The sequence below is a fragment of the Gracilinanus agilis genome, chromosome 1 (genome assembly GCF_016433145.1).
Source record: "Gracilinanus agilis isolate LMUSP501 chromosome 1, AgileGrace, whole genome shotgun sequence".
Lineage (NCBI taxonomy): Eukaryota > Metazoa > Chordata > Mammalia > Didelphimorphia > Didelphidae > Gracilinanus > Gracilinanus agilis.
Genome location: NC_058130.1, coordinates 544236086 through 544258253, shown reverse-complemented (window position 1 = coordinate 544258253; position 22168 = coordinate 544236086). Strand labels below are relative to the sequence as shown.

The following is a 22168-nucleotide window of genomic DNA, read 5'->3' as shown; positions in this document are numbered from 1 at the left end:
CTAGAATCAGCCAGCCTCATAGAAGGGAGGAATGAGCCATTTCATTAGCTCTTGCACTGTTGTCTGGCTTCTACCTCCCTAGTATACTGGAGCATCTGCCCCACTTAGGTAGTTACCACTTGAATAACCAGCCTCTTTTTATGACTTCAGCCTGTTAGTTATTTGATGAAGGAAAGAAGACGAAGAGATGGGTAAGAAAGAGATAGAAAGTGAAACAGCGAGTATCTTTTCGTACCTCAAAACAAATTGAGAATTAAAGTCAGTTAATACACCCTTTTCAATTCTTTGCCTATTTTGAGTATTGATGAAGCAGTAGGACCAGACCTGGCTAAGAGAATTAAGCAGATGAGATTAGGGAATGTTTTAATATAGATATAGGATGGGGATCCATTCTTTCAGCTAGATACTGTCTATATATTATAAGTAGGCATGACCTAGAAAAGCAAGGGTAATTACCATAGAAAAAGTTATGGACCCCAACAATGATTCAACAAAATCTAGGAGACATCTCATTTTGAGGAAATTCTCCCAAATACAGTGTGGGGGTGGGATAGGGGGCCTGAGACTTTCTGAAAGAGCATAAATAGAATACCAGGATAGCAGTTCTGGGATTTTTTTTGCTTTGGCTTCTCTTTCTCTAATATAAATTCTATAAATTGGCTTCTATAAATTGGATTGTAGAAATAACCAATAGGACAATATTTTTCAGTTGGCTACATGATTTGGAGAAGAGTCACAACCATAATTAAGGTGACCAATCTCTTAAGAGCCAATTGGGGAAAAGCTGCAATGTGGAATGGGGCCAGGTGGCAAAGCTTTTGAATTACCTTGCCATTTTTTGTCTTCGTGGCTACCTCTGTCTGGTTAACTATTTCCAGCCAGATTTTAGGGCCTTGCCAGACAAACATCAGCAGAGAAACAACTTCAGGTTTCTTTCTTCATATGAAAGAGAATAAGATTAGGGTTGCTTTGTTCCTACAGAGTCAGACCTATGAAAGGCTAGGAGGTGTGTATGCTTGACCTGGAAGAAGAAAAGGAGAGGAAGCAAATGAATAAATTTGATTAAGGATCTACCAAACCATCACCCACAAGATGCTCCTACAATCCTAAGTCATTCAAATCTGCTTCTTGGAGTTTGCCCATATAATTCTCCATAGTTTTCTCACCTTTAACATCAGGAGGGAAGTGTGGTACTGGTTATAGTTTGTTCATCATGAATGTTAAAGTAAATGTTGGATCTTCTTCTGGACTCTCTGGGGCAGAGAGAGCAGGCCTGTCTCAGATGTCCCCACATTAAGGAAAGAGGTGGTAGGGAGTAAATATTTCTAAATTATCTGGAGAAAAATGGTGGTTAAAGCAGCATGATTGGAGTTGAGTTCCATTATTCATGGTATGTTCTTTCTATTATACTCTGGGATGAATTTATCTAGCCAAAGGAAGAATAATCTCCAGGTAGACTGGGGTTGGCACCTGAGTAACACTACTGTTAGCAGTTATCTTCTGACCAGTTAGATAGCCATATAATTTTTTATGGCTTTGACTCTTCCCCCTCCCCTTCTCCCAAAGGAGTTTCCTATTCAGATGCACAGTGAAAAAAACAAGGTGAGTAGATACTAGTTGGTTCTTTTATGTCAAAGAGGCCTGCTGTACTCTTCTCTTTGGAAGTTAATGTTCCTCTACCTACAGATTGTGGGATAGTTCATATACCCATAGTCAGAAACTGAGGATCATGAACGAGACAGCTGAACTGGACAAAAATTTTGACCTTTTGCTCCTTGTGGAAATAATTCCTGTATACATTAAAGACAATGGCTCTATTAATACTTCAGGCATATTTTGTGTGCCTTTGTTTTAGATTTTCTTAGCTTTTGTGTCAAGATGGTTTTATATTTGTGGATTACTTTTTAAAGAGTCAGTGCAACATAGGTGGAAGGAACCTCAGTGGATTCACCTATGTATATTATTAGGCAAGAAATAGAATGATACTATCTGGCCAAATGGATTCCTTTTCCTGGATGCAGTTAGACAGAAACAAGTAGAAAGACTAATGAATTCATAAGTGCAGACAATACTAAAGGAATTTGAATAGTTTTTGTGTGAAGCTTTGTCTGACTTCTTCATTATTGATGTGTTCCAGAGGTGCCTGGGAGATATCTGCTTATCCTAAATTAGAGTATTCAGAAAAATTAAATCTCTTTGCCCCCACTTGCTACCCTACACCTCCTCCCCATCTCCCACCCCCTTGGAAAATAGTGCTTCTAAGTTCTGGTTAGAACTGTTTTTAGAACTATTATCATATTTACTGCTTTTTCTCCAGTTTCCTAAAAGTTAAAGCTGCTTCACCAAGTAATGGCTTCTCTTTCACAAAAGGTCTTTTAGCAAAAACTGAATGACCATTTTGGGAGTATGTTGTAGAAGGAATTCATACTCAGGTGTGAGTTGTACACTTCTGAAGTCCCTTCCAATTCAAATTCTATAATATTTAGAATCATAGTCCAAACCAGAAAAAAGTGGTTAAATGATTTTCCCCAAGGTCATGGCTGGTTAGTCGTTGAGCCAGCATTGACTAATCCCAGGCTACTATTTAAAGCCAGTTCCTACATTGGAAAAAAAAATGTAGGTACTCTTGAATCATAGAATTTTAGAATTGGAATGAACCCAGGTATTATCAGGCAGAATTCTAATTCTTCTGTGATTTTTCAGATACCTGAAGACTGCAAACTTATGTTCTCTTTAAGTCAAGCATCTCCTATTTATTTTACTGATTCTTATATGACTCAATTTCAGTTCTATTCATATGGTTAATCTCATCCTGACACATTCTTTCTTGAAACTGTCCTTAAAATTTTCACTTTTTGCCATGTGGGATCTGAACAATTCATGGTATAGGATTCCCTAAATGCATCCTAAATTCGTATTAAATGTTTTGGCTACTATTTCATTCTATTGAATAGTATGAGATTTCCATCCACTAAAAATTTTAGGTTTTTTGTGTAAAGTGCTTCCTAGCTACATCTCTTTCACCTGTACTTGAATAATCAATTTTCTGAATTGCAACATAAGACTTTACATTTATTTATCCATATGACATTATCTACATTAAATTACATTATTTATCCATGTTATAATATTACATTAGTCTCCATGTTACATATATTTACATATAGCCATATTCCAAAAAACCTATTAGAATTTCTTTAGTTCCTGATTCTCTTGCCCATTACATAAGCTATGCTTTTCAAGTTTGTGTCACTTGCAGGTTTGAAGCATATATTTTCTATATCTTCATCCAAATTGTTGATAAGTTTCTTAAGGGCCAAAGACAAACTGTCATCATTAGACATCTCCCTCCAAGCAACGTAACTATCACTATTTTCTGATTTGAGTACTTCGGCCAACCCTATTTCCATGTAACTACACTGTTATCTAGTCCATCTCTGTACTTTGTCCACAAGAATACCGAGAGACTTTTTCAAATACCCTTCTCAAAACCCAGTGTTACCATTTCTTTGTGTGCAAAGAACCAGCTTGGTATAATAAAAAATAATAAAATAATAATTAATAATGAAGAATTAACATTTATATGGTCATTTAGTGATTACAAATTATTTTATATAAATTCCTTTGATTCCCTTAACAATCCTGTGAGCTAGATACTATTGTTATCCCGACTTTACAAATGGGGTAACTGGCTTAGAAAGGTTAAGGAAGTTGCCAAGGGTCACACAACTAATGAATGTCAGAGGTGAGTTTTGAGCCCATGTTTTCCTGACTTTTAAGTTCAGGTTCACTCTACAATATCATGCTTCTAGACTTAGCATCTGGGAAGACCTGCTTTAAATCCCACCTCTGACATTTACTACATAGTATGTGAGCACAAGCAAGTCACTTGACATCTTTGGGCCTTGGTTTCCTCCTCTATTAAGTGAAGATATATTTAATTTTTGTTTTTTAATAAAGGGATGTAGAAAGGAGAGAAAGCTAATTTTTTAGTGTAGAAGAATGAACAATTTTTAAAAGCTAATTCATTTACTGTTGTCTCCCAGGGTTGTTTTGAGGTATAAGTGAGATATGGTATATAAATCACTCTGCAAACCTTTGAGCATTGTCATCCTATAAGAAAAGGAAAATAAAATCAAGATAGTCTGTTATGTTTACAGCCTGTCCTTTTAAATACCTATAAACTGTCCTTTTGATATTCATTCTAGAATTTTACCATCAATCAGTATCAAGGTCACTGGCCCATAAGTTGAAAAATCTTTTTTTCATGTCTTCGAAAAAAAAATCAGCTTGTTTTCATATCTCTGATCTTAAAGAACTCACTTCATCTCAATGATTATGTATGCATCATCAATAGAAGTTCAGCAGTCACATACACAAGATTATTGGCTATTGTAGGATATGAATTGCCAGACTCGGGTATTTTGAATTCCTTGAGAGAAATTAGGTATTCCTCTTTCAAGTCTTACATTTTGATTACTCTCTTACATATACTTATCTGTCTGAAAATCACTTTTAAAAAGGAAAAATGAGTAATTATTCTTTCTTTTAGCCATCTGGATCATTGTGCCCTCCATCCAAGTTAGCATTCCAAGGAATAAGTTTCTTATTTTGTTCTTCCTTTTGTCTCAATATAGCACTCCTCAAGACCATGTCTTGTTTGCTCTTAGCTTTATTGCAAGCCTCAGGATATGCTATATTTGAACTTTCTTGATGTTGTTCTTATAGTACTATACTGTTCTTTTAACATAATTTCATTTTTCTCAGTTACTTTCTTCCCTTTTATCTTTTGTCCTTTTAAAACTTGTGCTTGTTGGTGTCCTAGGCTCATATGCATTCCTCATTATCATAATTTTCTTAAGCCCTCATTCTTTTTTTTTCTTTTTTTTTTTTTAAACCCTTAACTTCTATGTATTGGCTCATAGGTGGAAGAGTGGTAAGGGTGGGCAATAGGGGTCAAGTGACTTGCCCAGGGTCACACAGCTGGGAAGTGTCTGAGGCCAGCTTTGAACCTAGGACCTCCTGTCTCTAGGCCTGACTCTCAATCCACTGAGCTACCCAGCTGCCTCCTTAAGCCCTCATTCTTGAGGACTTTTTTTTTTTAAAAAGTCATCAGTCAACCAACAAAATCTTTCCACAGATATATCATTTTTATTTTCCTAGAATTCTACCAGAGACGCCTTGATCAACAAAAATATCAAGCCATTATTGAGTACCTTCAGCCAATTAGCTGGCAGGTAAGAGCATCTATCCCCATCAACAATGCTCACCAAAAGTTTTGTGTTTGTCTGAACTCTTAACAAAATATAGAGTGTTTTGTTTGTTTTTGTTATAGCGAAAATGAGAAAAAATGTACCCTTGATCAAGCTTTCAGAGTTATTCTAGAAGAGGAAATTGTAAGTATACCTTTCTTCTACCAAATCTTAAAATTTTGCTGGCAAACTAGGAAGTTATTTTTCATTTAAAAATTACTTCTTTTTTAAAGATGAATAATTAAAATGAGAACCATTTTGAAGTTGAACTCAGTGGGACCAGGGGATGCATCGTGTAGTGGATAGAATGCTAGGTGCTGTACTTGGAATCAAGAAAACTCAGGTTCATAGCCTGCCTAGCTGTGTGACCATGACCAAGTTATTTAACCTCCCTGGGCTTCATATTATAAATGAATTATGCCCTGCTTGGTGGAATTAAGTTACCACATCAGTGAAATTACAGGCCCATGATGTGTTCTAAAGTGATTATTTATTTATTTATGTGTAGGCCATTTTGTCATAGTTGACTGTTATAATTGGCATAGCCATTTCTGAACTAGCTTGAATCAGTACCTACTGAGTGTACATAGACATTATAAAAATTTAAGACAATAAATTAAAACTATTCCATCCAAGGGAAACTTAAGATTTTAAGATGTAGCCCAGGATGGAGTTAAAAGCAGACCATCTCTTTCAATTGTACCAGCAGTGGAATAAAGTTTTGTGGTCAAAAAGGTTTAGTTGAGACTAGATGAGAAACCTTTTTTCCAATAAAATGCCAAGAGTCATTTTCAAGTGTTCTCATCAGTAAGGCAACCTGTTAGGAACAGCAAGTATCATTTATACAGTATAAAAAATGGTTATATTTTCCCCACTACTTGTGAGCATATATATGTAGAGAGAACAAAAAATGTTATGTTTTGCCAATATTAAATACATTTTATTAAGGAGTAAAAACAATTCTGATATTTTTACTTTTGCTTATTGTGAACTAAAAACTTGATAGTTAATTACAGTACTATTGTCTTCAATGTCAGCAACTTTCCAAATGGGCACCTTTTTAAAAAAATGATCATGAGCATGTTTTGATTCAAGTTAATGTGTCAGCATTGATTCACAGCAGGTTTGTAAAGTGCCCAAGCCCCACTTTATATTTGGAACAGTTTTGCTAAGTTTTGTGTAACTATGTTGCAATCAATGTCATTATGGTAAAGGGGGAAAAACAGTGGCTACAAAATCCTAGAGAAATCAGAATGAATTTATTCGACTATAAATCTATATTCATTCTGTGAACGTAGCACCTCAATTTATTTTAGCTTATTTTCAAAGTAGCACTTTGGTTTATTTTCATTTAGACCAAAAAAAAAAAAAAAGGCTAAGTTGGGGGTTTCAAATGCTATAGATCTTTTTCTCTAGGATAGCTTTTCCTACATTTTCAGTAGCCATTAATTTCTATTGTTCAAGAAGAAGAGGGCTTAAGTGGATGGGATTGTGTGGATGTGAAGGCAGATTTTTTGTATTACTTGCCTTAGTCTACTTGTTCTGGACTATGTCAGAGTTGACTATTTCAGTCCCAAATCAATTACTTTAACCTGCTTTCCTTTCTCTTTTCTTAGAAATTGCTGAGTATTCAAAATGTATGTATATCTTTTCAGATTGGAATTAAGCTAGTATACTGTCATCATGACACATAAACTGTTAAGTGTGGCTTTATACAATGAGAAACAAGATAGTATTGCTAGACTTTATTAAATCATTAAAAAACTTAATAAACTATTTCTTAATGTATTTTAGAAGTATATTTAAAAGTATTCAGTGTTTTTACTTGGAAACAAATGCTTTAGTTCAACATAAGGATAAAGATAGAGATTGGACTTGTGATTTCACTGGTATAGGGAACAAATGAATAGCCAATGGTCATACAGGCATTATAGGTCAGATCTGGAGCTTGAACCCAGGTCTTCCTGACTTCAATACTAGAACTCTTACTTTACCACACTGCTTCTTTTACTAAACATTCTTTTAGAAAAATTTTCAGTGATCATAGAATGTAAACCTGGAAAAGAACTCAATAACTATCTAGCGCAATCCATATTTGAAAAGGGATCCTCACTATAATATACCTAACAAGTGGTCATCCAGGCTTTCTGCTTGAAGACTTCCAGTGAGGAGAGCTCACTACCTCCTGAGGCAAGCCATCTCACTTTTGGATACCACTAGGTGTTTGGTAGTTTTTCCTTGTATGGAGCCTAAATTTGACTGTTGCATCTTTTGCTCATTGCTCCTACGTTCTGCCCTCTGGCATCAATGAGACATATCTAGTCCCTCTTATGATATCCCTTCAATGACTTAAAGATTGTCAGAGGGTCCCCCCCCCCCAGTCTTCTCTTCTCCAAGCTAAGCATTTCCATTTCCTTTAATTGGTCCTCAGAATGGCATAAACTCAAGAACACCTAGTTTTTTCAGGGTCCTTCCTAATAAACTAGTATTCAGAACTAAACAAAAAAATTTTGTTTTAAAATAATAGATACTTCTATTATTTAATTAAGCAAAACTACCAAATAATAAGATTGTGATTAATAATATATGTTATTTTATACTTTGGGAGTTAAAAATAGTCTTTTGATTATAAATTAAGCTATTCTCAGTATGCTTTGTTTGACACAGTATATGTTTTTGTAGTATTTGTTTAATCTTGTTTAAAGGGAAAATGTTGTACTTATATACACCAACATGGTACAAGATTTTATATTATCTTTCAGCATATTGCTGAATTTTGGTTAGCATAACTTTATTATAAAGGGTTTTTTGTGTGTGTAGTTGAATAATAGTTCATATTTATATAGAACTTTTATATAAAACTTTAGAGTTTCTGAACAACCATGTAGGTGTGTACTATAGGTGATATTATCCCTCTTTTACAGATGAGGAAACATTCTCAGAGAGGTTAAATGACTTGTCCATTCATGCAACTATTAAGTGTTAGAAGCAGAATCTGAATTTAGGTCTTTGGACTCTAATTCTAGCACTCTATCCACAATTTTGCTAATTACTGATAAGTTAAGAAAATCTGTGATGCTTAAATTATGTACTATAAATGTAAAAAGATAATCTATCAAGATAGTTTTTGTTTTATAAGGAAGTAGCAGAGACATATCCCTTATGTTAGGCAGTAAATAAAAGCATTGTAATTAAAAATCTTATAATGAAAAATGATAATTTTTTAACAAAATAGTTATAGTCATCAAATTATTGCCAAACATCCTTATTTCACAAAGTAAGTTAAGTTTTTTTCATTTGTTGGTAGATAACCCGTGCATCATGTGAAAATGTTTTGGCTATTATTTCTCTTGCTATTGGGGGAGTCACTGAAGGTAAGTATTTTTCATAGATTAATCTGATGAGTGAAATATTCATCTTTTTTCCTTCTTTCCTCTCTCAATCGTGTCCATCCTTCAAAGCCCATCTCAAATGCCACATCTGTAAAGCCATTCCCAACAATCCTAATCTGATTTCTCTCGTGTTCCTATCTCCAGGGTATTCTGATGCTACTCATTTTGGCATGTAATCATGTTTTGTGTTATCCAATTTTTAAATTGTTATACATATAGAATTTTTGCCTCCCCTAGTAAAATGTAAGCTTTACGGAAGTAAAATTGATGACATGCTATTCTTGGATCCTCCATAATGTTTAGAATGGTATTAGGCACATAGTAAATTCTTATGTGCCACCCTGTCCAGATCCTTCTGTTGTCATCCTCTGACCTCCAGATTACTATGCTTCTTCCTTACCCATTGAGTTCAGTACATGGGTTGCAATCTTACCGTCTGTTCCAAGCTTTACTCTCATCATCAGTCACACAAGTATTCCTACAAAAATTTTTTTGATACTAGGGCTTCCCAGTTTTATCTACTTATCAAAGCCTCAAACTGCTATCTCCAGTCCACCCTATCCAGCCACAGGTTAGGTCATACCTTTAGATCTAACCATCACCCCAAGCTCTTATACTTCCAGTGCTTTGAGCAACATTGATTCCCTCTTCTACCTCTCCTAGCGGTTCACTCCTAAATAGGATCTTTGTCTTCACCATAACCCATTTATTAGTTTGTCTTTACTTTGCTGGTCTCACTTTCCTCCTTTTAGTCTTGAGCCTAAAATTCTCTAATATTCAGTGCATTTAGCATGTCATCAGTGCAGATATTTCCTTCAGCGATGCAGATGAGAAGCCATCCATGCCTCTCATTCTGTGCAACTTCTTTGTGGGTCTTTGTCATATTCTTTTATTAATGTGCAGATATTATCGAATATGTGGATTGTACCTCAATTATCTTTTTTCTGATCATATATAATCCCCAACTTCATCCTTTGATACTACGTTTGAGAAATTCTTCATTTGTAATATGTGGTAGCTTGCTTATGTTCACTCTTTATATCTCCATTTCCCTTTGAGTACTTTACTTCTTCTGAAACTAGTAATTCATAATTCATAGCCATGCAGCATCAGCAGAAGAAAATTATCTTTAAAAAGATAGGCCCTTGATTCTGAGAGAAACATGAGAAGACAAAAAAACTCTTACTCATTTCTGAATCGAGTTCTTTTCCAGTATCTCTCCAAGATGTCTTTCCTAATGGATATGCTCTGTGGTTTGACTATGCAGCTGAATAGCATAGGTTGGACAACATTCAGTCAATAAACATTTATTATAAGTACTTATTATGTCAGAAGCTGTGTTAAGTGCTAAAAATGGGTGAGGGGATAGAGAGAGGCAAAGATCTCTGTTTTTTAGGAGCTCACAATCTAGTGGAAGAGACAACATGAAAATAACTATGTATAAACAAGCTGTATACAAGATAAATTGAAAAAAATCAGCAAAAGGAATAAAAAAGGACTTGGAAAGGCTTCCCATAGGAGGTAGTATTTTAGCTGGGGTTTAAGGGAATCTAGGGAAGGCAGGAGGCAAAGATGAAGAGGGAAGGAACTGCCAGTGAAAATTCCCAGTTGGGGAAGGAAGTGTTTTTTGTTGTTGTTTTTTTAGTAGCAAAGAGTCCATTTTCACTGGATCATGGAGTGCTATGTGTACTGGAGCAGGATGGAGGGGTTAGGGAGGAAGATGTGTGATGTAAATAGACTAAAAAAGGGCTTTGAACACCAAGAAAAGGATTTTATATTTGATCCTAAAGCTGATAGGGAGCCACTGAAGTTTGTTGAAATCCATGAGGGAGAGTAATAGCATACTCAAACTTGTGCTTTAGGAAAATCTCTTCAGTAGGCTAGTTAGAATGGAGAGAGACTTATGGTAGACAAATCAACCCAATATAGTAGCCCTGTAGCCGACACACAATTCCACTGGGTTTTACATGTGCCCTTGATCAAGACCTATTTCCATATTATTGATATTTGCACTAGGGTGATCATTTAGAGTCAGTATCCCCAATCATGTCCCCATCCGGCCCTTGTGATCAAGCAGTTGTTTTTCTTCTGGGTGTCTACTCCCAGAGTTCTTCCTCTGAGTGTGGATGGTGTTTTTTCTTTTAAGTCCCTCAGAGTTGTCCTGGATCATTGCATTGCTGCTAGTAGAGAATTTCATTACATTGGATTGTACCACAGTATATCAGTCTCTGTGTAAAATGTTCTCCTGGTTCTGCTCCTTTCACTTTGCATCAATTCCTGGAGGTCATTCCAGTTCACATGGAATTCCTCCAGTTCATTATTTCTTTGAGCACAATAGTATTCCATCACCAACAGATACCACAGTTTGTTCAGCCATTCCCCAATTGAAGGGCATCACATCATTTTCCAATTTTTTGCCACCACAAAGAGTATGGCTATAAATATTTTTGTACAAGTCTTTTTTCCCTATTATCTCTGGGTATAAACCCAGCAGTGGTATGACTGGATCAAAAGGCCAACTGTCTTTTAAAGCCCTTTGGGCATAGTTCCAAATTGCCATCCAGAATGGTTGGATCAGTTCATAACTCCACCAGCAACGCATTAGTGTCCCAATTTTGTCACATCCCCTCCAACATTTATTACTTTCCTTTGCTGTCATGTTTGCCAATCTGCTAGATGTGAGGTGGTACCTCAGAGTTGTTTTGATTTGCATTTCTCTAATTATAAGAGATTTAGAACACTTTTTAATGTGTTTATTGATAGTTTTGATTTCTTTATCTGAAAATTGCCTATTCATGTTCCTTGACCATTTATCAATTGGGGAGTGACTTGATTTTTTTGTACAATTGATTTAGCTCCTTATATCTTACTTGATTTTTTAAAATCCCATTTGAGCTCCTCCATCTTTTGGGGGCTTAAGAGCATTTCTTATTTTTCTTGGAGGCTTTGGATGCAGCAATATTGACTTTGTTATCTTCTGAGTTTGTATTTGGTCTTCCCTGTCACCGAAATAACTTTCTATGCTTTTTTGTTGCTTGTTCTTTTTCCATTCTTTTTAACTTAAAAAAACTATTGAAGTTTGGCTTGGTAACTATGGTGAAGGGGAATACTGTTACAAGCTTCAGGTTAAGCACTCTTTTCTGACTTGGAACTACGATCCCTACTCCCTTGTAACCACAAGGTGTGTGCTAGTGCTCCTTCACCCCCTGAGATTGAGACTTAGGGGCTGTGACAAAGATCTGCATATGGATACTACAACAAGAGTTTTGCACCCAGAATTTATGCTGCTCCAGAATTCGTTTTGAGGCATTATATAGCAGTTTTTTGGAGGGTAATTTTTAATGGTCAGGTGGTTCTGTGTGCATTCTCCATTTTGGCTCCCAAGATCATTAATAACTTTGGAGAAAGCAATTTATTTCAGTTGAAAGATGAGGTCAAAAGCCAGACATACTTTTGAAAAGAGATTGAGAAGAAAGGAAGTGGGAGGGCATCTATTGTAAATGGCCTTCTTGGAGTTTTGCCCCAAAAGGAGAAAGATGAGATGATAGCTAGCAGAGGTGGAAAGGCCTTCTGAAGGTTTTTTAGGTTTGGGGAGATATGGGAATGTTTGTAGACATTAGACAGGAAGAGGCTGGAGATCATTGAGAGTGTGAATGATAGAAGGGGGTTCTCTTGGAAGAATAGATAAAATAAGATCACTTGTGCATCTTAGAGAGGTGTTAGCCTGAATAAAGAGAATAACTACCTCTTCATGTGAGACAAGTGAAAGAAGAGATAATGACAGAGGCATCTGGATGATAAGAGATAAAGAGAAAAAAAGGGAGCTTTTGGTGAATGTCCTCAATTTTTTCAGTAAATATGTGGTAAGATTCTCATTTGAGATCTGTTAGAGAGCCCTGGGAGGTTTGAGAAAGGATGAAAAAGTTTGGAAGAGCCATTGTGTGGTGAGTGTGAGAATAAGTTAATTAGGAAGGTGTAAAAGAAGACTTGCGTAGCATCAATGAGAGCCCAGTAAAGATTATATTATAGACATTTGAGGCAACTGGATGGTAGAGTGGTTATGCAAATTTGTGCCTTCTCTGCAACTTTATAGTATTAGAGAGTAATTTAAAGAATTAATAGATCAAGTGATTTGCTCTGGGTTATATATGTCCTAGGTGGAACTTGAACAGAAGTCATCCTAGCATCAGGATCTGCTCTTATCCATAACACTATGCTTAACTATTTTCTCCTTTTTTATTTATATCCTTAGCACTTGGCCTGTACAGTGTTTACCACGTAATAAGCACTTAATAAATGCTTTTCCATTCATTCACACAATCAATTTTTGTCAAATTTAGATACTCTTGTTCTCTAAACATCATTCTATCCTCAGCCTTTATGAATTTGCTTAAGCTGCCCTTTAATGCTTGAAATGTACTTCTTGTCATCTGTCTTTAGACATCCTCTTCTTTTTTCAAACCATTAATTACCCATCCCTTCCTATGTGAAGCTTTTCTTGATTCTCTTGCCACGCACCAAAAGTTGTTTCTTCCTCCTCACATTTTTCTAAAGGACTTTGCCTGGATCTCTCCTTTTGCCTTTATCATACTAAACTTTGTATCTGTCTGTGTGCCTGTATCCATTCCTATAAAATGTAAGTTCTTTGAGGATTAGAATTGTATCATTTTTATCTTTTTATGCCCTTAGCACTTAAAATGGTGCTTTGTATGTGGTAGGCCCTTGATAAATGTTTGCTGAATAATAGTCTTTCACTAGTCCATTTTTTAATTGAATTCTTCTCACAACAATTACTTCTCCAGTATTCTTGTTTTAACTGGTTAAATATGTAGTCATCCAAAAATTGAAGTTGTTTATAAGGAAAGTTAGTTTTTAACGAAAGCAGCAAACTAAATTTGTGGTATTTCACTTAGTATTTTATGTTTTTAACAATATCAAATTTATGTATGAGCTGCTTACCAATATCTGTTTATTGAATGAATATTTATTGTCTATCCAAATGTTATGGATTTTCTTTTGGTCTGTTCTAAAATCCTATCTTCTGCAAGAAGCTCTTTCTGATCCTTTGTTAATGCTAGCACCTTCTCTCTAAAATTATGTCCAATTTATCCTGTCTATAGCTTTTTGGTACATACTTGTTTACGTGTCTCTCTCATTACTGTGAACTTCTTTTAGAGTAGGGACCATTTTTATGGTCTTTATCTCTATCTCTTGGAACAACCTTGTTTAGCCCATCTTCTGAGATGGTTTTACTGTTGTGGCCACTTCAGCTTCTTGGAGCAAGAGATAAAAGTTATTCAGCCCTGAAAAGGGCTTAGTAAGCCTTCACATCAGAGGTTCTAGTCTTCTCTGAATACCTTATACAACCCATGTTTTGAGGGTAGCCAACATACTTCAGCCCTGTCAATGAGATAGGCATGTGAAAACTACTCCTGGCAGAATGGATGGGTAAGCACAGTTTGTTTCAATGGACATGAAGGCAGTGGAACCAGGCATTGTGGAGAGTACCTAGAACTTGGTGAGATTTTGAAGGTGCCATGGTCATCTACTTCATCCCAGGCCATTGCCAGTCTTTTTTACTTTTGTTTTGCCTTGAACTTTGATGTCTAAAAGAGATGCTGGGCCTGATGACTTTATAAAACTGCCTCATTTAAATTTCTAGTTCACTCAAAAGTCAAGACATCATCCCTTGATATCATTGGTGCTCTTTGAAAACAACTGATGAACTGCAATCTCTTAATAGAGTGCTCTTATAATTAATTTCTTCAGTTTGTCAGAACTTGAGAACTTAGAAGGGTTATTTCAAATTTAGTTGTAATTTGAAGGAGAAAATTTTTTCCTTGGGGAAAAAAATAACATTTATATAACAATTTTCAGAGTTATTCATAATACTGTCTAATTTTTTGATGGGCTCATATATAGGAGTTAAACTAGTATATCTTTTCAATCCTTATAGCACCACCAGCTTGCAGTCAATTCATAAATTATATAATAGCACCTATTGCCTTCTTTTTGTTCCTTGATTGGCATATTCTACTTTTCTTCTCAACTAGGTTGTAAGCTCTTCAAGGGTAGGAACAACAATGTCTTATATATTTTTTATTTCTCCCACACTACCATGTAATAAATAACTCACAATTGCATAGTAACTCACACTTATTATATAGCTAATAAGTGTTTGCTCTGGGACAAGAAACCAAGATTGCTTTCCTTTAAGGCCATCATTATTTTCCTTACCCCACAGTGTTTCCCTGGCACAGTGTAAAACAGATAGGAAGCCCTACATAAATATGTCCTGATAGATAGGTAAAGCAAATGGCAGTTCATATTTACATAGTGCTATTAGATTGACAGAGTAATTTCTCATAACATCCTTGTTCAATAGTATAAGTGTTATGATTTTATTAGAAAAACAGTATGATGGCTTTGACCGTCGAGAAACAACCTAGGTGTCAGGAGCTTGTATATAGTCAGACTTGTGTACTAGTCTTGCCTCTGATGCATGAGCTTTGTGGCCCTTAGACTGTCGTTCAAGGTAGTGCCAGTTTATATTAGTAAAGGTATTTTTCACACAGTTCCAAATCAGAATATATGTATGTATGTGTGTGTACACACGGGCATAAAATACAAACATGCAAGCATGTATATGTCTGTATTGTGTGACTAGATATCCGATCATCCTTGTTTTATAAATAAGGAAATTGAAATTAAGTGATTTGCCACAGAACTTCACTACTAGTAAGTCATGCTGAATTTCCATGGGTATATATAACTAGTATGATTTCTTGGGGGAGGTGTTTTTCATTAAATGCTATTTATCAATTTCTTTAATAGCATTAACTTTAAAGGGTAGCAACATGAGAGACAAGAAAGAGAGACAGAAGGAAGAAATAGAGTGAGAGCACCCCAAGGGTTAGGGATATAAACACAAGAAGGCATGGGGGAAGGGAACAGATAAAGGGAGAAGAGAGAAATATGGCTGAGAAGTGGCACGGAATCTAATTTCCATTATTCTTCTCTTAAATTGAAATAAATCTTCCTGTGCTCTTTTTTTTTAAGAGTATTTTTAAGTGTTTAAAATGAAAACTATTTTTAAAAAAATGAAAACTATTTAAAAGAAATTCTGCATTATTCTTCATAGATTATATAAACATGCAATTCTCTAAACTTTCTCATTGAAATATGCCCCCTCCGTAAAGGTATATGTACAGCATCTACACCTTTTGTACTGTTGGGAGATGTTTTGGATTGTCTTCCTTTGGATCAATGTGACACAATCTTCACCTTTGTGGAGAAAAATGTTGCCACTTGGAAATCAGTAAGTTTGTTTCTCTTTTTTGTTAACTGTTTTTCCTCTTATTATTTATCGTTCTGGAAATCCTCCAGTATTATTACAGTATATCATGTAATTCTCCCTATATCTCTAATTTGAGACAAAAGATCATTTGTTAGTAGTTGAAAAGATTATCCCTATGTAAATCATACTGGGTGTCCTGAGATAATACAAATTACTCTTAGATTCTTAGAGTCATATCCCTAGAGAAACCTGAAATAGAAAATTTGATCATGCAAAAGCAGTTAGATGAAGCATTTATTAAGTATCAGGTATTCATCTCTCTTGTGTTTCTGATATTAAGTTTTTTGTAACTGAAGAGCAAACTTAATTTGTTACTAGATTTCCTATTGCTGCATTTATGGAAGAATACTATAAGATAAGAGGAAATGTGCCACCAATTCTATGCAATAATAAGGTTTTTATTTACAGAATACATTCTATTCTGCTGGAAAAAACTATTTGTTGCGCATGTGCAATGGTAAGTTAAAGCATATTATCTTTTTTTTTAATGGTTGCACTTTTTAATTTGTGAGAACTGCTTCAAGAAAGAAAAATGAAATGATGTTAGCGTATACATTGTGAAAACTTGACTAATGACATGCAAAATGTTTTAATAGTTTTACTTCTAGGCAGCAAGGTATAATGAAAAGAGCATTAGATTTGGAGTCAGGGAAGACCTGAGTTTGAATCTTACTTCCATACTACTCTGTGACAGACAAGTCTGGTAATCTTTCTGAGCCTCTATAAGATGCAGATAATAATGCCTACCTACCTCAGTGTTGTTTTGAGAGTCTTATATTTAAAAGCACTATATAAAATATCAGCTGTTATTATTATGAAACTTTTTTTACTATATTAAATTTCATTAGACTTGGAGTAATTCCTTTAGGGAAATTGTCAAATATTTTGAGTACATGAAAAAGGTGGTCTACAAACCACTTATCCCCCAATTCTTGGGGGATATAAATAAATGAAATAAATCAAAACAGAAAAAGGAAAATGATATTGAGAACAGGGACTATATTGTAATTTTCTTTGTATTTACTAATCATAATGCATTACATAGAATTTCGTTAAATGACAGAATTAGTGAGATGACATCATTAATTACTAATAAATTCTGTCTTAACTAAAGTAAACATCCATGCCATTTTATAAGACTAAGGAGGGAGGGACTTTACAGATCTCACTTTGAGAACTTAACTACATTCTTCAGCCAAGTAGTTAAGGCATTTAGGTGTGTTTGTGAAAAACACAAGATCCTCCCTTGCTTCTGTTATGCTTTCATTTCTGTGTGTTGTTTTAGATCTCCTAAGAAGATTATCAAAGTCCCAGAATACTGTGTTCTGTGGAAGAATTCAACTTTTCTTGGCCAGACTTTTTCCTTTGTCAGAGAAATCAGGTAAGAGTTTACATATTATAACAAATGACTTATAGCTGACTCTTGTAGTTCTTGAATGGATTGGTGTCTATTATTCCTGGTAATGGAAACTTAAAGATATTAAAGTAATTATGAAAGGCATAGTAGAAAATTTGTGCTTTCTATTAGATAAAATCTATACAAAAATTCCATTTATTACTAAGGTAAAGCCATTGGCTTCTTTTATTAAAAAATTTAATATCTTCAGTTGAACCTTGCTTTCCAAAATGTTTTTACATTCATTATCTTATATTTTTACAGTATCTATGAATTAATTCCCATTACTTTTTTTTTAAAGAAAGTAATTGAGGCATTTGAATAGTCAGTCTCAAATATTGGACCAAAATTTCAAACATGGTTTTCATCATTCTCTGTCAACATCATGAAGAACAAAAATACGTTACTTAGTTTAGAGTCTCTTATTATATTCTTTATAGACTATCTGTTCTCACTTCTCTTTTGCAAAGAATGATATTTTATAAATTGTAGTAATCTTCATCATGGTCTTTTTATAAGATGGTAAATATTTAACAGATGAAGAAACTGAGACTGAGAGCAATTAAATAATATGGCTAGAGGGCAGCTGGGTAGCTAAGTGGATTGAGAGCCAAACCTAGAGATGGGAGGTCCTAGGTTCAAATGTGACCTCAAACACTTCCCAGCTGTGTGACCCTGGGCAAATCACTCCCCATCCCTCCCCCTAGTTGCTTAGCCCTTACAATAGCAATAGCAAAATACAGCCTTAAATTGCTTTCTTTCAGACAAGTGAGTAAGTAATATTCTGAATCTGAGTCTCACCAATAAGAGGGAAGTGGGGTGGACATCATTGAAAATATGGTAGAAAGTTGTCACTAAACTATCTCAGAATTTGTAATTGAAAAGAAGAAACCCAGGCATGGTCAGATATGGGCTAAATTTGAGGACAGTAGGTTTCAAAAGATAGGATTCTTTGAACAAATCTTAAGGGAAAACCAACCCAATGGGATTGGGAAGTCCTCAAGAAATTCACTCTAAAAACACAAGAGGATCAGTTCTGATGAAGAGTGAAAGAATAAATTATTTTAAAATACTAGTATGGATACACAGAGCTCATGGCCCAACTAAAATTTTTAACATGTATGTGTATTTTAAAAATGTAAATTAAACAAGGGCAAGTGACAAAGGATAACTGCAAAAAGCAAGACATATCGTCCTTTAAGAATGGTGACAAAATATGAATAATATGGAAATAGGTTTTGAACAATGATACATGTATAACCCAGTGAAATTGCTTGTCAGCTTCAGGAGGGGGTAGGGAATTGGGGTGGGAAGAATCATGAATCATGTAACCATGAGAAAATATTCTAAGTAAATGAATAAAATTTTTAAAAAAGGAATGGTGACAAAAATGCTGAAGTTCAGATTGGTGAGGAAATAATTAGAGGAAAAGGAAGAAAGGTTAAACACTTGATTGTGGAAAAGAGAAAAATAGAAAGTATAGGCTACTGTTGAAAAATTAAGACTAAAGAGGAAAAGGCTGGCTACCTTGGGATAAGACTGCTGATAGAAGAGACTGGGATGACAATCACAAGCAAGATGGCATGTCTACTTAACTCTTTTTTTTTTTTTTTAAACCCTTGTACTTTCGGTATATTGTCTCATAGGTGGAAGAGTGGTAAGGGTGGGCAATGGGGGTCAAGTGACCTGCCCAGGGTCACACAGCTGGGAAGTGGCTGAGGCCGGGTTTGAACCTAGGACCTCCTGTCTCTAGGCCTGACTCTCACTCCACTGAGCTACCCAGCTGCCCCCTTAACTCTTAATTTTGTTTCTCTTTTCACTGCCAAGGAGGATATTTGTGTTCACAAAGACAATAGAAATGACTGATAGGAACTCATTGCTAGAAATAACAGGGAGATAGTAAGAGAGACTATAGAGCAGTGGTTCCCAAACTTTTTTGGCCTACCGCCCCCCTTTCCAGAAAAAAATATTACTTAGCCACCTGGAAATTAAAATTTTAATAGCAATTAATAGGAAAGATAAATGTACCTGTGGCCATCACCTCCACCTCCCCCACCCCCCCACCCTGATCGCTTCAGGCGCCCACTTTGGGAATCACTGCTGTAGATGTTCATGATAAATTTATGTCACCAAATATAGACCCTGAAGTGTGGAAAGACCTGGTAGATGTGATTACTGAGCTACTTACTGTCTGTAAGTGATCTTCGAAAAAATCTTAGAAGGGCAAACATTCTGATTAAAAAAGAGAGAGAGAAGAGAACAGATTCTGAAAATTATAGTTGTGAAATTTATTTTAATTTCTGACCAAAATTCTTAACTATATTATTAAAGGAATTCATTTATGAATATTTAGAAAGGAAAGTAGTGATTACAAAGAACTGACATGTCTTCAAGTATATATTATCCCAAATCAACCTTTCTTTTTTACACATATTACTAGATCATTGGAATGCTGTAAATTTAGTTTACTAAAGTATTTGACAAAGTCTAATTTTTTTAAAGGATAGATATGGAAGGATTAGGTGGTAGATGAATGGCTAGAATGAACAAGTAATCATTAATAGTTTAATGTCTCTAATGAAGTGCCCCAGGGATTTATACTTGACCCTATACTATTTAGTATTTCTATCATTAATTTGGATAAAGGCATAGATTATGGTACAGTTATCAGATTTGCAAATCACACAAACTGGGGAGGAATAACTAACAGTCAAGATCTTAAAAATACCTGGACAGGCAAGAATGTTGAATCAAAACTTATGAAATGAAATAGTTTTGTCTTTTTTTCTGAACCTATGATTTTATCAACATGGGAGACATTCTAGTATGGGAACTCATTTTACTAATATAGATGACCAACTTCTCTTTAACTTAAGTCTTAGAGAGATGACTTAGGGATTTGGAAAGTTAAGTGATTTGTTTATAATCATATAGCACACATGCGCACATGCAATTTTGTGTGGGTATGGCAGTAATTGAACCAAGATCTTTCTAGTTCCAAATTCTACTTTCTGTCCACTATACTTTCTGCCTCCCAACAGGAAATTCCATAGACATAAAAAAATAAAATCTTATTCTTGAAGTCATGAAATTATCTCTCAAAGTACAAGATGACTAGGTAATTCATCTAAAAATGATTTGAGAAGGTTCAGTAGTCTTCAAACTCTGAGGTAACAGAGAGATATGACTGTACAGCAGTCTAATGTGATCTTTGGCTGCATTAAAAGAGGCAGTATTTGTGACTGACAGACCCTCTATACTCTGTCCAAATAGACCAGATCTGAATTATTGTACTTAGATCTAGGTACCACGTTTTAAGAACAATTCTGATAAGCAGGAGATTGACCAGGATGGTGAGAGTGTCCTTGAGAACATGCCAGATAGGATCAACTGAGGAAACTGGGTAGGTTTAGCTTATTAAAAAGATATATTGGAATTATATTAGCTTTCTTCAAATGTTTAAGAGACTATTACACCAAGAGGGATTAGGATTTGTTTTACTTGGCCCAAAGGACAGAACAAGGAATAAGTAGAAATTTCAGAGATTGAACTTTTGGCCTTAATATGAGGAAAAGTTTCCTAACAATTAGAGCTATCTAGAAGTGAAATGGACTATATTGGAAGGTAAATTTCCCCCATAAAAAATATTCAATCAAAGCTTGAGTACTCAGTTGTTGAGTGTGTTAGAAGAAGAGATTCTTGGTTAGACAAAGGTTGGACTAGACACTCTGAATGAAGTGCCTTTCAACTTAGATTCTTTGATACCCCTCAAATGGTTTAAATCCAGGCAAGAAGAGGGAGCCTCTAGAGATAATAGGTAAATCTATGTAGGATTTAAGAAAAACTTGGACAAGAATCACACAAGATGACAAAATAATTGTGGCAAGGTGAGTTCCATTACTCTAAGGTACAAATCACAGATTCATCAAAGTACCAAATATATTTGAAATGGAGTCAGGTAATCGTGAGAGAAGCATTTTTTTCCCCTTTGAGATGAGTTTAACATGAGAGGAGAGTATAAACTCCATGACATTCTCTGACCTTTGCTACTTGTTTGCAGTCCATTTCCATTATATTTCAAAGATATTTCTCAATTCCTCTTCACTCCAGAATTAGTAGTATACTTAGGGAAGTTAGTCTTCATATTCTAGTTTTCTAAAGATTATCCACCATCTAAGAGTAGATTAGATTTTTTGGAGAACTAGTAGGTTTCATTTAAGGCATTTTTTTATGAAGTGAATTTTAAAAAATAGTTGCAAACCAATGGTTTGGTTTTTAGTTCTGTTTGTAAAGATAGCTGTCTGATTTTTAGATTAATTTGCTATTGTTTTAACATGATATTATTTTTGTCCTTCCCACTGCAAGTATTTTGGATTATTTAGTGTTTGGTTTTTGTTTTTTTTAACCCTTAACTTCGGTGTATTGTCTCATAGGTGGAAGAGTGGTAAGGGTGGGCAATGGGGGTCAAGTGACTTGCCCAGGGTCACACAGCTGGGAAGTGGCTGAGGCCGGATTTGAACCTAGGACCTCCTGTCTCTAGGCCTGACTCTCACTCCACTGAACTACCCAGCTGCCCCTATTTAGTGTTTTGATACTAATAAGCTCATTCATTACTGCATATATGTATTTCTTTTTAAATAGGCCTTAACTTACAAAGTCAGTTTAATCTTGAAAATGTCACCGTTTTCAACACCAATGAACAAGAGAGCACATTGGGTCAGAAGGTGAGAACTGTTTTGAATTTTGATACTGAATAGTATTACAAGTTTAC

General features: G+C 35.1%; 1 protein-coding gene across 1 annotated transcript in view; it reads left to right on the top strand.

Annotated features, from left to right (window-relative positions):
• Positions 1 to 22168, top strand: part of THOC1 (THO complex 1) — a 61841-nt gene that overhangs the window by 9071 nt on the left and 30602 nt on the right. Inside the window, exons 2-8 of the mRNA XM_044666654.1 lie at positions 5164 to 5237; positions 5336 to 5396; positions 8560 to 8626; positions 15844 to 15962; positions 16410 to 16458; positions 17287 to 17382; positions 22039 to 22121. Of these exons, the coding sequence (XP_044522589.1) occupies positions 5164 to 5237; positions 5336 to 5396; positions 8560 to 8626; positions 15844 to 15962; positions 16410 to 16458; positions 17287 to 17382; positions 22039 to 22121 (549 nt within the window). The remainder of the gene's footprint in view (positions 1 to 5163; positions 5238 to 5335; positions 5397 to 8559; positions 8627 to 15843; positions 15963 to 16409; positions 16459 to 17286; positions 17383 to 22038; positions 22122 to 22168) is intronic.